The sequence below is a fragment of the Melozone crissalis genome, unplaced genomic scaffold, assembly GCF_028551555.1.
Source record: "Melozone crissalis strain CALT ecotype California unplaced genomic scaffold, PUWL_Pcris_2 ptg000120l_1, whole genome shotgun sequence".
In the NCBI taxonomy this organism is placed as follows: Eukaryota; Metazoa; Chordata; class Aves; order Passeriformes; family Passerellidae; genus Melozone; species Melozone crissalis.
Genome location: NW_026535896.1, coordinates 2,210,717 through 2,225,962, shown reverse-complemented (window position 1 = coordinate 2,225,962; position 15,246 = coordinate 2,210,717). Strand labels below are relative to the sequence as shown.

At 40.8% G+C, this 15,246-nt stretch overlaps 1 protein-coding gene across 3 annotated transcripts in view; it reads left to right on the top strand.

Annotated features, from left to right (window-relative positions):
• Positions 1-15,246, top strand: part of PKNOX2 (PBX/knotted 1 homeobox 2) — a 103,911-nt gene that overhangs the window by 75,384 nt on the left and 13,281 nt on the right. For all 3 annotated transcript variants that reach the window (XM_054292921.1, XM_054292919.1, XM_054292920.1), the window contains 3 exons: positions 6,083-6,222; positions 10,645-10,816; positions 14,012-14,200. In XM_054292921.1, coding sequence (XP_054148896.1) covers positions 6,083-6,222; positions 10,645-10,816; positions 14,012-14,200 — 501 coding nt within the window. The remainder of the gene's footprint in view (positions 1-6,082; positions 6,223-10,644; positions 10,817-14,011; positions 14,201-15,246) is intronic.

Below are 15,246 nucleotides of genomic sequence, written 5' to 3'. Positions count from 1 at the left end.
AGGGAGGTGATGGAGTCCCCATCCCTGGGTGTGTTTAACAAAGCCTGGAGGTGGCACTGGGTGCCAAGGTTTAGTTGAGGTGTTGGGGCTGGGTTGGACTCAATGATCTTGAAGTTCTCTTCCAACCTGGTGATCCTGTGATTTTCTAAATTCTGTGATTTTGGAGTCTTTGGGTCTTCTTGGAAAGCTGGCACAGTGGCATGGTTGCAACTAGCAGGTGAATTAGCTGGAAAGATGAAATATTTAACTAAACCAGGACAGATTTAGTCATAGGAATAGCCTTTGATTTATTTTAATGGCATTTTTTAATAACCTGTGACAGGGGAGAAAAAAAGATTTCATCTCCAATGGTGCTCTAAGCAGTCAGATAACTTTTTCAAGCATCGTTGTGGAGTCAAATTATTATAAAAAGAGGAGTTTGTCTAAGAGAAACTCCTCTGGAGCACCCCAGAGGGCTGGACTTGGGAGTTGAGGATGGATTTTGGAGATGGTCTTGTACCCTAAAGCCTAAAAAATGGATTTAGGGGATGGTGTTGCACCTTGAAGCCTAAAAAATGGATTTTGGGGATGATGTTGCACCTCAAAGCCTAAATTTACCCCTAAGAAATCCTGAGGTTTTTTAGGGATAAATTTATATCACATTTCTGCTTTTCCAGCTACAATGACTAAACAGGGGTGATCTGTATTGTGCACTGAGGCAGTTCCATGTTCAAAGCAGAATTTTTTGTGTTCATGTGGAAGATTTCAAGCTTTTCCTTATTTGCTGTGTTTCTCATCTGCGAAAGCAGAAAAATCTCCCCTCCCAACAAAAAAAAACCCCAAAAAAACAAAACAAACCAAACAAAAAGCAAACAAAAAACCCCACAAAAAAAAAAAACCAACAAAACAAAAAACCCCAAACAAAAAAAAAAAAAAAAAGAAAAAAGGAAAAAAGAAAACGAAAAACCCACCAAAAAAATCTCACCCCCCAAACCTGTCCTCTGCAAGCTAAAATAAATAAATTGACTTTTACACCCCCCCTTGGAGCCACCCGTGTCTCCTTTCTCCTCATTTCCTTCGGTGGGAAAAGGTCACTCCTCACAAACGACACTCGCTGGGGTTTTATGGCTCCTCCAACTTCTGTGTCATCATTTACTCGCTTCGCTGCTCTGCCTTGAGTAGGGCTGGGGATTTTTTTTTTCTCCAAATTTTTTTTCCCTTTTCTCTCTTACACAGCGGGGGAGCCACGGCACCGTTTGAGTCCTAATGGGCAATTTAAGGGACTTTTTAAAATAGCCACATTTTCCCCGGCATCCTTTGGAGATTTCCCCTCTCCCTTCTCCCTCCTTGTCCCTTCTCTGCCCCCTGTTTGAATATATTGAATTTTGGGGACCCTCAGGAGCTTTGCTGACCAAATCCTTCCCTTTTTTTTACCTTATCAAGGAGGTTGCTCAAGCGTTTAGTGGGTTTGGAAGGAAAAGCTGCAGCCAAGAATTGATTTTTATTTTTTTTTGACTGCTGTGAACTTTTCACCTGAAAATTTGGGATTTCCAGGGATTGGAAAAGCAAATTGCACAAATTTCTTCTCTCCAGAAGTGAGGAAGAAACGGGGAGGAGTGGATAAATGGAAAAATTATTGATTATCAGAGCTACAATGAGCTCCTCCTCGTCAAGGGAAGCACTTTGGGGAGAAAAGTGCAAAAAAAAAGGGATTTGGGGAGCTTTGCATTGATGTTTTACAGCAGAGGCTGTGCAAGCTGTCACCCTCAGTGTCAGAAACAGCAAAAATGAAGCAGAAATGATGGAAAAAGCTGCTTTTTGGAAGGAAAAAATGCTTCATTAATCCCTGGAATCTGTTAAAGGAGTGGAACATGGAGCATCTTTCACACCAAGCATGATCTCATTGAGTTCTCTACCTGTTGAGAATTAAAATCTGCATTAAAATCAGTTTTCTGTAAGGAATGACAACCAAAAGCTGAGGAAGAATCTTCAGCTATTTCAATGGAAAAAAGAGGTTTTTTAAAAATAGGTATTTTTAGCATCAAAAGTGGTGAAAGCAGCTTTGCCCTTCCAAAAAAATGCTTCTTAGGTGGTCACAAGAGGGACAAAAAAGGGAGGAAGGGGGATTAATTAATTAATTAACTTATTTATTTATTTATTTATTTATTTATTCTAAAAATATATTTAAGAAAAAGTGTTATTAAAAATTGGGTTAATTTTTAATAAATTTCAGCACAGAAAGTGATAAAAAGCATCTTCCCCCCGAGTGGTTACAACAGGGACAAAAATGAGCAATAAATAAATACATTATCAACGTATTTTCTAACAATACAATTACTAATAATTGTAATAATACAATTACTCTATAAATATATTTTGAAAAAAATTAAAAATCAAATGGAGAAGTTGATTTTTCCTATTTTTCAACACAGAAAGGGATAAAAGTATCTTTCCTCCTCCCCCCTTCCCCACAAGAAGTGCTTTTTTGGTGATTATAACAGGGACATATATATTTAAATTTATTTCATTTATTTATTTAAATTTTATATTTTCTATATTTAAAATGTATTTTAAGGACATTTTGAACAGAATTTAATTTTTTTTCAACATTTTAGCATCTCTTTTTGTATTTTCTACATTTTAAAGCATTTTGGATTTTTACAAACATATTTTTTACATTTTTCTTCATTTTGAATAAGTTTTAAAGATATTTATAAAACATTTTTTTAATTTTCACATCTTTGAACATGTTTGTAGCATTTTAAATCTTTACTTTTTCAGTATATTTGTAAACACATTTTGAATAGATTTGACACATATTTAACAAATTTTTTAACAGTTTACATAATTATTGTCACCTTTATAATTTTTTTCACTTTTTTTGCTGCTTTTCAAATGTAATTTTTGTGCTTTTTATTTTCCTTTTTCATTTACTTTTCTCCCTCCTCCTCCAACTATTTGTGGCCATTTTCCATGGGAAAAAGAAAGCAAACCAAAACCCACCTGTGTTTTTTTGTCAAAATTTACAACTTTTACACCCAAATATTTCCTCCTATTTCCCACTACCAAGAACCTGCTGCCTTTTCCCTCCCCACCTGTTCCCCTAAATTCCATTTTTTGCTCCATTTTTTCCCCTCCTCCCTATTCAGCTGCAAATCTCCCCCATCTCAGCATCCTCTCCCCTCTTTTTCCATAGACTTGGAATTATTTTTTACTTATTTTTTGTTCTTTTCTTTAGTCCAAGGTGAGGTAATGGCTTCAGAGCAGCCCCAAAGGAAGCTTCTTTTTTTTTTTTTTTTTTTTTTTTTTGGGTAATAGCTCAATTAGTTGCAGACTTGGCTGGAAATATTCAACTTGGCAGGATGCAAAAAGGGCTTTGGAATCCTGGTAAATAAGTGTGATGATGGGGGGAGGATAAAAAGGAAAAAAAGGGAAAAGGTTGGGAGGAAAAGCCATTTTTCCCTGCATAAATGTAATTTTCCATGGAGATAATAGGGGGGAAAAAAAAAGGGAAAAAAGATGAAGAGATATTCAGTGATGTGGCTGGATTATCCCAAAATCTGCTGTGTTTTTATTTTAAATGGAAAATGTGGGGGAAAAAGGAGAAATCCCAACTGCTGTGATCAGGAGGGGAAGTGAAGCCCAAATTTCTCTCATTTCTGTAGCACCAGGGAGGGGAAGAGGGACAGAAATTGAACCTGTGGGGAGAGTTGGAAATTAAATAGAGCCAAGTGAATTTGCAGGTGCTGGAGCCCAACTTTGGAGTTATGAACAATAAAGGAGATTGAAAAGAAAAAAAAAAAAGTGGAAAAAAAGCGACAGCAAAAGGTCAGGCAGGAGATATTAAAGGCAAACATTTTAAAAGCAAAAGGTGTCATGATTTTGGTCCAGCTTGGGTTTATAAAGTTTTACATATTTTTGTATAAATATACATATTGCATTTACACTAATTAATGACATGATAATTTATGTATATGAACATTTTTATATATTAACAATCACAAGTAAATTTAAAGATATATTAGACAAATAAATAAAATATACATATAAATATATATATATATTATTTATTTTATATAATAATATTTATATATTTTTCTATATATATAGAAATATTTGTAAAAATATCAGACAAATAAATAAAAATATTATTTATATCAAAACACAGACAGGAAGATATAAATGTATTAGACAAATAAATTAATTATATATATAATATTTAGCAATGCTATATTATATAATAAATAAATTATAAGTAAAATTATATATTATCTATAAAACTAGATATAATTTTATATATATAAAATTATATATAAATTAAAATTACATATAATAAATTATATATATAACGTTTAGCAAGAACCAGAGCTTCCTTTTGCTCTATGCCTCGAGGGAAGACTGAACATTTACAGGTAAAAATAGGCAAATACTAATTTTTGCACAAATTTCAGCAGAGAGGCAGGCAAACCAACCACTTTGCAACAGTTTTTCACTGGGATTTTAGTCTGAAACCTCTGGATTTGGGGTGCTGATGCATTTGAGCCTCAGTTGTTTCAAATTCTCCCTGAAGTTTTTTTTAATGGAATCTTGTGTTGATAATGCAAAGGCCAGGTTGGACCTGTCTCAAGTCTGACAATGAGTAATTCAGATTTTTTTCTTTAAGTTTTAAGTGAAAACTGCCCCTAAATAGGTGTTGCCCTGTTCCAGAAGGTGTTGGATGTTGGAAGGATGCTCAGGGATTCACAGGAGATACATATTTACCTAAAATCACGGCTGTTTTTAAAACAAGCACAATGTTTGTAGTCAGGGTGATGTATTTCACATTCCCATTGGGGCTAAAGTTGGGTGATTTGGGCATGGGCACCAAAAAAATTAGATTTTTTTTGGCTGTCTTCTCACAGCTCTGAGGTGACTCATTGCTGGGCTTGGCGAGCTGGAAGAGGCTCACCTAATTTGGGGATAAAATTGAAAATGACTCTGTCTAGACAGTAATACCTGCCTTGAAAGGGCTCTTGGCAAACCACGGTGCTGCCGCTGATTTAATCTGGGACTTGTGTGAAACATAAATTACCCCACACAAGAAAGATGGTGGGAGTTTTTTCCTGTATTTCCCCTGGTGAAAAGTGGGAAAAGTTGGGGAAAATGTGTGAAAATCTAAACCTTCTCTTTCCAGGCAAAGATAAAATGCCTGGGTGTGTTTTACCTGCCCCACCAGAGCGCTGCATCCTGAACTCCCCAAATTCTGCACAGAACACTGCAAAACCTGGCAGGAAAGCACAACAAACCCTATTATTATATTTATTTTATTTTGTTGTATTTTATTTCACATTTCTTTTCCCCTCTCTCCTGTATTCCCTGCCCTCTCCAGATGACAGCCACAGCCCAGCAAAGCCTAGAATGCTGCATCCCAAACTCCCAAAATCCTGCACAGAACTCCGCGAAACCCATCAGGAAAGCACAACAAACCCTGTTTTTATTTTATTATTTTATTTTATTTTATTTTATTTTATTTTATTTCACATTCTTTTTCCCCTCTCTCCTTTATCCCCTGCCCTCCCCAGATGACAGCCACAGCCCACCAAAACCTAGAACGCTGCATCCTGAACTCCCAAAATCCTGCGCGGAACACCATGAAACCCATCAGGAAAGCGCAACAAACCCTGTTTTCATTTTATTATATTTTATTTCACTTCACATTCTTCTTCCCCTCTCTCCTTTATCCCCTGCCCTCTTCAAATGACAGCCACAGCCCAACAGCCCAGCAAAGCCTAGAGCGCTGCATCCTAAACTCCCAAAATCCTGCCCAGAATGCTGCAAAACCCGTCAGGAAAGCACAACAAACTCTGTTCTTATTTTATTATTTTATTTTATTTTATTTTATTTTATTTTATTTCACATTCTTTTTCCCCTCTATCCCCTGCCCTCCCCAGATGACAGCCACAGCCCACCAAACCCTAGAGCGCTGCTTCTCGAACTCCCCAAATCCCGCGCAGAACACCGCGAAACCCATCAGGGAAGCGCAACAAACCCTGCTTTCATTTTATTGTATTTTATTTCACATTTCTTTTCCCCCCCTCTCTCCTTTATCCCCTGCCCTCCCCAGATGACAGCCACAGCCCAGCAGCCCACCAAAGCCCAGCCCGTGCACCTCACCACGCCGGCAGCAGCCGCCAACGCGCCGGTGCCGTCAGCGGGCGGCGACCCCCAGGCACAGCTGGAGGCCGACAAGAGGGCTGTCTACAGGTGAGGCAAGATAATTGCATTCATTAATGCCTTTTAATTAATGGCTTCGTTGCTGGAATGCATCAATTATTGCATTGTTGTGGGTTGTTGCATCAGTTCGGCGATGCATTAATTAATGCATCAGTTGTTTGATGCATTCGTTGTTATGATGCATTATTAATCTGCTGTTCTTCTAATGCATTAATTAACACACAGGAAGGGGGGAATTAGCAATTAGCTCCTTTTTAGCAATAATAACCATTGATTGTAACGTGTGGTGATGGAGCTCCTTTGTGGATGTTGTTCTCCAGCATCTCTGCCCCTTTAAAATATTAAAAAAAAACCCCCACATTTACTTTTTCGGGGCAAAGTCTTGTGATTTGGGGCTGAACAAAGAGTGAAGTCACACATTAACCTGAAATGTGCAGTTCCTGCATCTGCACAGGATGTGGGCAGTGATGGATGACTCCTCCAGTCCATTTTTTGTCAATTTGGGCATAATAATATATAATATTTTAATATATGCAGTAATATTATTGTATAACTACTATAAGTACTGTTTTAATTATGTAAACAGTATAATTATATAAGTAATATGTAATTATACAGGTGATATGTGATAATTTACAAATCATAGAGCAATGATGCAAGAGTAACAATATTCTAATATAATTAGGATTAAAGTTTAAGGTTTAGGATTAACCTATCAATGACCAGGGCTGTGGGGGCTTGTGAACCAAAAAATTGCAGGTTAGACTTGAAGGAAATAAAATATTTGTCCTCCAAATATCAAATATTACAAGGCTGAAAGGTGTGAAAAAGTGGATGAAGGTATGGAATAAAGTCACTCTTTCCCAGGAAAACACCAAGAATTATTTACTGCAGGTCTCCCAGTGATGGAAATCATTTCCTCAAAGACAAAAGAAGCCATTTGAGGGCAAAATTACATTTTTTTGCCCTTCCTTGAGGAGTTCTGCAGCATTTGTGGCATAAAGGGAAGAAAACAAACCCCACCCCACCCTGGAGTTTTCACAGCCTTAATTGGAATGTCAAAGACATGGAAAAAACACCTTGTGGGAGGTATTGCCCCCAGAAAACTGGGGGGAAATTGTTGTCCAGCTCCATGTGTGCACTTATTGCCCAAACCTGGATGCTTAATTTTGGGTACTGACTGAAATAACCCCACAAATATATTTTTATATAAAACAAATATATCCTACTATATATTTATGCAATACATTATATATATGCATAAAATTAATCTTTTTTTGCGGAATATCTCCCTATCCAGTGGTTCAAATAGATGGTGTGTGTGTCATTAGGTATCAAAAGCACACAAAGATTTTTCTTAGCCCTCCTAGTTCCATTTCCCTCCACCCAAACCAATGGATTTTTTGTTAATTTTCAATAATTGCACCAAGGCAGAATGCATTGGCTGTAAGCATCAGTCGATCAAGCTGGAGGGAAATTGCTGGGAAAATGTGATGGGAAATATAAAAAACCCATGGACAAGTCACCCTGCCGGGTTTTACGCCCTAGCAGGAGGTTTATCACCCGTTAAAAAAATAGAAAAAAGGGGAAAAAAATAAATCCTTCCCCACCCTTGTTGGTGTGGGAGCAGCTTGGCAGGGACTGGTCCAGCAGTGCCACTGCTCAGCTGCAATTTTCTCCCAGCTAAAGTGTTTTCTTGACTTTATGCAACATTGGGGCTGGGACTTCCCAATGGATTTTGGACCAGAGAAGATGATGCTCCTGAAGGGAAATGATGCTTAAACCACCCAAGCACCACAAATTGGGTTTTTCCAAGTGAATTTCTTTGCATTAAGTTTGGTGGGGGCTTTTTGTGGGGATTTGGCTTTTTTGTTTTGTTTTGTTTTGGGCTGTTAGAGGTTTTTTTAGGGGAAAAGGGGTGAAAAAAAATAAAATTCCAGTTGTGACATGCCCGCTGTGCTGCTGGCTCGGCTGAAGGTGGGAAATTAGGCCATTAGAGGAATTCATTCCTCTTTATTAGCCCGTGTCGAATCCTTTTTATTAGTGGCTGCAAACGACCTCTCTCCTGCAGGAAAATGTCAGGGCTGGTTCAGCCCTTTCATTTGGAGGATTCCCTGGCAGAAAAAAAACCCAACTAAACAAACCAAGTTTTTTTTTTTTCCAAAACTAAATCACTAAAAGCAGATTTTTCTACCCCAAAACTCTCCTTTGTGCCATAGGGGTGGTTTTCCACCTCTGTAAAACCCACAGTGGGGAAAATCCTCCTGATTCCCCTGTGCAGCCTGGATATCCATCTATTCCCCCCACTGCAAATTTCATGGCAAAAAGGGGCTCCAGCTCTTAATTTTTATGCCACAACCTCCACCTGCTGTGGTGGGCCGTCTGTTCCTTTGCATGGTGTGAGCATGGAAAGGCTGGAAATAAGGAAAACGTGGTTTGGGTTGGTTTTTTCCGTGCAAAAATGAAAAAAAAACCAAAAAAATTCCACAATAATTTGGCATAAAGCTCATGGCAAACCCCCAAATTCCAGCACTCCTTGAGACTGCCCTCCTTGGTGCCCTTCTTTAACCCATCCCTGGGGGTCTTGGCCCCCTGATTTCCCCTTGTGTTTGCTTTTGTCATTTTAAAAAATATAGATATTTTAAATTTGGGGGGTTTTTTTGTTTGCCTAATGTTATTTTATCTTATTTGGTGTTTATTTAATTGTTTTGTTCCATTTAATTTTATTTTGGTGGATTTGATCGAATTGGATTCCGCTTTGGTTTTTCTATTTTATCTTAGGTTTTAAATGTTTTATTCCACTTTATTTTCAGCTGAAAAGCAAACCATTGTCCCCTCAGCCAGGTTTCTTCCTCCTCCTACTCTCTGCCAGCCCCAAACCTTTCCTGGGGACCCAGAGCAGCATTTTCCCCATTGTCAATACTGAGGAGCACGGGGTGATGCTGGCCTTAATGCAACCCCTCAAAGAAAAGGGGCTCAAATATCTCAGGGGCTTTAACCCCCTTTTCCCTCCCCACACCCCCATCCTTGGGGTAATTCCATACCTCGGCTCCTAATTGTTGGAGCAGCTCTGGAAATGGCAGCAGGCACCTGCTGCGGTGGCACCGTTCATAAGTCCCAATAATTCAACTTTCCGCCTGGAATTTGCCTTTCATATCCCTTGGCTAAGCTCCAGCGGGGCGACTGAAATTATGAAATGATTTCCCCCCCTCGCCACTCTCTGCTCCAGCCTCGGTGAATCTTGCATTAAACCAGGATCAGGACAGATTAAACTATAATATGCTGTGGTATTAGCGGCTGCAAATGAAGACTTAGCCAAGGGGTTTAACCCCTTCGCCTGACTCCGGCTCAAAGAGGCTGTCAGGAGGTGATTCATAATCATCTTTTGGGCCATCTTTTGGAGATAAAATGGTGGAGCCAATCCCATTGTGCTCGGGTAACTGGAGTGCTGTGGGAGGCCATTCCTGCAGGAGCATTTTGCATTTCTGCCTGGAAAGACTCCATAAAACATTTTTGATTTGAATTTGCACAGCTGGAGGGGCTCATTGAGGCTTGCTCTGAGCTGTGGTCTTCATCCCTGAATTGTCCACGAGCTTTGGTGCTGTTTGTGTGTTTGCATTTTATATTGCATCATCATTGGAGAGATTTGGGTTTCAAGGAGAACTATAAATCTTTGTTTTCAAAATCATCTCATGGTAAGAAAGAAGTGGGATTTGACCCATCTTTGTGGACTTGCCAGAGGTGCAAAGGGCCCATAACAAGGTTGATCCATAGGATTCTGCAAGCAGATAGAAGTCCCCATCCATCAATTCCAACCAAAAAGACATTTTGAGGTGAAATATTACCATCCATGAGCAGGTGCTGATGTCCATCCTTGAAAGGAAAAGCCACTTGGACAGCAGATGGCTCCAGGACATCTTGGCTATGTCCAAGACTTAACCCTTTTGCCTATTTTGGAAATGCTGACTTTGGTGCAATGATGGAAAACACCAAGACATTGGAACAAGCCTGATGGAGGAGATAGTGAATTTTACAATATTTGAGCTTTTTTGTTGTTGTTGTTGAAAGAGATCTAGAGGGAGCACTTCCAGTGTGACTTTGGAGTGAGGTTTGCACCACCAGGTTCTTACAGACTGGGAGGGAACGGATGGATGGATGGATGGATGGATGGATGGATGGATGATGGATGGATGGATGGATGGATGGATGGATGATGGATGGATGGATGGATGATGGATGGATGGATGGATGGATGGATGGATGGATGATGGATGGATGGATGGATGGATGGATGATGGATGGATGGAGGGATGGATGGATGGATGGATGGATGATGGATGGATGGATGATGGATGGATGGATGGATGGATGGATGGATGGATGGATGGGTAAAGGTGGACATGGGACCCAAAACAGTGGGAGTCATGGGTGCTGTCCTTTTTTCCTCTGCAGGCACCCTCTGTTCCCGCTGCTGACGCTGCTCTTTGAGAAGTGTGAGCAGGCCACGCAGGGCTCGGAGTGCATCACCTCGGCCAGCTTCGATGTCGACATCGAGAACTTTGTCCACCAGCAGGAGCAGGAACACAAGCCCTTCTTCAGCGACGACCCCGAGCTGGACAACCTGGTATAGGCAGCTGGGGCTTGGCAGATGATTTTGGGGGGTGTTGAAAAGTTAGGGGGTGAGGAACAAAGGAAGATCTACCGCCATGTCTCTGGGCTCTGTAGTGCTGGCCATCTTGGCAAGGTTTTCCACAGACCTTTTGAGACCTTCTCCAGGACCTTCTCTGAGACATTTTCCAGAAGATACCCTGTAAGAACAACGCCCCTGCCCCCTTTTATCCCCCACAACCTCTATGGGGTCAACGAGGTTCCTGAGAACAGCTGAGGTCACTGGCTGGTTTGTGCCCCAAAAGTTGCAGTCTCTGTAGGAATTACTGCTCCTCAGTGCAACGTGCAGTAGTGTCAGTGTGCTTGTCTTGCACCATCTGGTGTGAAGTGTCATGGCCAGCTCGTGTCCTAGGAGCAGGGCAGAGTGATAACTTTATGGAAAAAGTTATGGAAAAGGTCATGGATCACAGCAGTTTGGAACACTTGGACTGGCTTTGGTGGATCCCCTGCCACACCAACTCAGATTTCCTACTGCATCCATTGCTGCTGGATGGTGCCTCAGAAGACCCTGCTTTGGATTTCTCTTGTGTGGACCTCAGGAAATATCCCCAAATCCTGGTATTTTGTCCAGAAGAGCATCCACACATGGTCTCCATGGCAAACGTGGGTGGACAAGTTTGTGGCACCATCCTGATGCTCCACAAACAGATTTTCAAGGTCTGAGAGAGAATTCTGCGCACCTCTGATGATGCAAACAACAAAACACCTCCCCTGAGGGGTTCTGTGTCCCCTGGGACTTGTAGAAGAGGGATTTCCATTCCAAAAAAGAAGCAAAATCAGGCAATTCACAGACTCCTTTTTCCAAGTATTGCAGGTATCAAGGAGGGGATTTTGAATGGTGATATCACAAAGGGAAGAACTAGCAAAACTTATCTAGGTGTAAGAACTACTGTCTTTTTAAAAAAGCAAGAGAAGATTTCAAGCACATTAGTGCCCTATTTCAGCTTGTGGAAGAGAGTTTTTTAGCATCCCTAAATCAAGAGTCTGCAGCATGCCCTCCAAAAAAATTGTAGGCCCCCTTTTGCATATTGCTAAACTCATTTTGCAGTGACTTGTAGTCAAGAACAGAAATTGCTCTGGGACAAGCAATCAAAAAAACCCCCAAAAAACAAAGCCACAAAAACCCAATAACCCAACCAATGTTTGGGATTATTTCAGTTTTTGGACTTAACTACTGCTGAGGTGCACCAACAAACCTCCATTGCATTAAATTGCGTAAAAATGGGTGTAAGGATCTATCAGGAGGATAGAAATGGAGCCAGATGAAGGAAAAAGAATCTAAAATTTTGGGAAAGGAAAACCTATTTCTGTGCATATCAAGATGAAACATCAGCAGCAAATAGTCAGGGCAGGAAATGTATCCACACTGGCTATTTTCAGGTTTTGTGTGGTTTCTAAAAAAAAAAAATAAACCCACATCACACCTATCATTTTTAGGCATAATCTGAAGCAACTCTTGCTGCCAGGGTGACCATGGGCAGTTGGATTGATCCCACTGATGCCATGTATGACCTTACAGACTTGATACATTCATGTTCATATATTTCTATATCTGTTGCTATGTCTTTCTATGTGTCTGTATCTCTGTTTATCTGGGTTTGCCTGGTTCTAGTACATAGCTGGATGTATATTTTCTATCCAATGACCAGAAATTCACCAAAAAAGGAGGAACCATGCACCTCAGTGTGGGTAACCTGCATCAAGACAGAGAAGATGGTTGATATGATGCTGGAGAAGCACATTCCTCTTGTTGGGAGGGAATTTTGGGTTAAAAACACTTGCAGTGCTCAAAACTCAACATTTCAGCCTGCTCTTGAGCTGTCACTTTTCCTCTATTTACATTGTCCTTATTTTGGTTGTTGTTATTTTTCGGATTTTGTTTTTTCTTTTTTATTAACGCCACCCATTTGCCAGAAACTGGTGATGGCACAGCAGGGCTGAAAAGGCCAGTGGCATTAGCTATCATTAGAATAAGAGTCATGTATTCCTCGCTGCCAAGATGCACATAATTAGAAATTAGAAAAAGGTCAGATCTCACCATTATCAACTCAATCAGCTGCCGAGTGCCACACAGTCAATTAATTCAGCATCTGTATTTTTTACAACCCCGCGCACGTACGCCGTCGGACTGTAACTCTTTATCCGGACAGATATACGACGCAGCGGAGCAGGGACATAAAATGAGACCCTAAGCAAATGAGCTGAGATAATTGAGAGATTTATTTTTTTACATATATGTGTCAGGTCTTCTTGCCTTTGCCCTTGAATATTGACTTTCATGGCCGGTGAGCCCTGGGAGGGTGCGGAAATCCTGGGCACGACACCTCCACCTTGTGCTGTGCCTGTGTCAACTGCTGAGGAGGGGAAAAAAAGAAGAAAAAAAAAAAGAAAAAAGCAAAAAAAGAAGCTAAATAAAAGATTTTTCCAGCCTCAACCCATCATCCCTGCTGTTCACGAACCAAAAATTCACTTTCTCTGTCGTGGAGCTGCCACTGGAGTTTGGCCCTGGATTTTTCAGGATGTTTCCCAACCACGGCAACTTGCAGTTTGTAAAGATGACCACTAAAATTTGCAAGTTAAAAACACTCTTTGAAATGCAAAGACGCTTTGTTACATAAAACCGGATTTATTGCCCCGGAGTGAATAGCTGAAATTTTATATATTATGCAAGATTTCAAACAGCGGCTGTAAAACTTAAGGTTTCAGCTCGACGAGAGGAATGTTTTATGTGTAAATTTTTTAAGGTTTATGGGGTACGTTTTAATGAGGCCCAGGCTTTGCACCAGCAACAGCTCACGGCTGAGCTGCAGCCCCGTAATCTTGTTAGAAGAAGTGGCCTCCAGAGAATAACCAAACACTTTTCAACAACGAGGAGATTGGCTTGTGCTCTTTTTTTGGGGCATGGGGAGCAATTCCCATGAAGGCAATGGTGAATTTGGTGAATTTTTTCCTCTTGGATCTCATCTGATTGATGGGCAAGGAAAAGGAATGCAGATATGCAGAGGGATGGGCTCTGGGATGGGTTTTGGGCAAGGATATTCATTTCTTGTGCGTGTTGAGAAAGGAAATGAATTTCATTCTGCTGTAGGGGATCAGTTCTCCGTTAGATTTTGGGGGAGAATCTTGATTTTAACTCTGTGCCCTTGTGCAGATGGTGAAGGCCATCCAGGTGCTGCGCATCCACCTCCTGGAGCTGGAGAAGGTCAATGAGTTGTGCAAGGACTTCTGCAACCGCTACATCACCTGCCTCAAAACCAAGATGCACAGTGACAACCTACTCAGGAACGACCTGGGGGGGCCCTACTCCCCCAACCCCTCCTCCATCAGCCTCCACCCCCAGGTAATGCCTTAAAATTCCTCTCCAATAACCAGTGTTCTACTTGGGCCAACAGGAGTTGCCAACAAGGTTTCAGACTTGCTCTACAGGAGCTGTGGCCTCCTGAAAAGTCATCAGTCCATCCCCAAGAATTAAAAAATAATCGTGTGCTTTGCTCATAGAGTGCAATAAATGATGTTGTGGTGACTTTTTTCCCCTTTTTTTTGAATTTTTTTAAGTCCTTTTTTGCATGTGTTGGCAGAGCTGCAACCCCAATGATTGTGGCTCTGCAAGAGACTCCTGAACTCTAATGTTGCAGCAATTAAATGTGAGGGCAAGGGAGCTGTGCAAGTGTGTGGGAATCTAAACAAGAAAGTTGCATTTTTTAATGAAAAAAATCCTAGTTGTTGGCAGGAAGGAGAAAACATCAGGATTTTCTCTACTGTTTCTCTCTCACTTTTTGTTTTAAGGCAGCTCAAAGGATTTTTGGGTCTCAGGTAACTCCTTCTGGCTTTGCTGCTCCTTTTTGTGTCCCAGCAGATCTTGCAGTTCTCCCCCAGCAAGATCAACATTCCCTTTGCTTCTTCTTTTGCATAATTTGGATTTTAGCTGGGAAAAGAAGACAAGGATAGTGGAAGAGTACAAGGAAATGACCGAGAACTGCAGAAATATCACCTGAAGTAGCCAAAAGGAGTTGAACCTTGGTGTCTTTGGGGGCAAAATAAGGGACTGTAACTCAATATTCAGAGAAGCTGCCCATGGTTGAGGTTTTCATGTGCATCTGCAGTGCAGGGAACACATCTTGGCTGCTTGCATCCCAAAAAACTTGATGCTAGATTGTGTTCCCCTACGGCATTTCCCTCTCTCAGGCTCTTGGTTTTTGGGGTAGAAAAATGGAATTTAGGGTTGCACAGTCCCACCAGAAATAACTGCAGTGAACCCAAAATAACCTAGGCAGCTCCTGGAGCTCTCCCTAAAAAGGAGGGAGGTGCTGGGGCCTTCTCCAGGCTTTTGGGGCATTTTTAAGGTGGTGGAAAGGAAAAAAAAAAATCATTTTTAGCAGCTCAGCT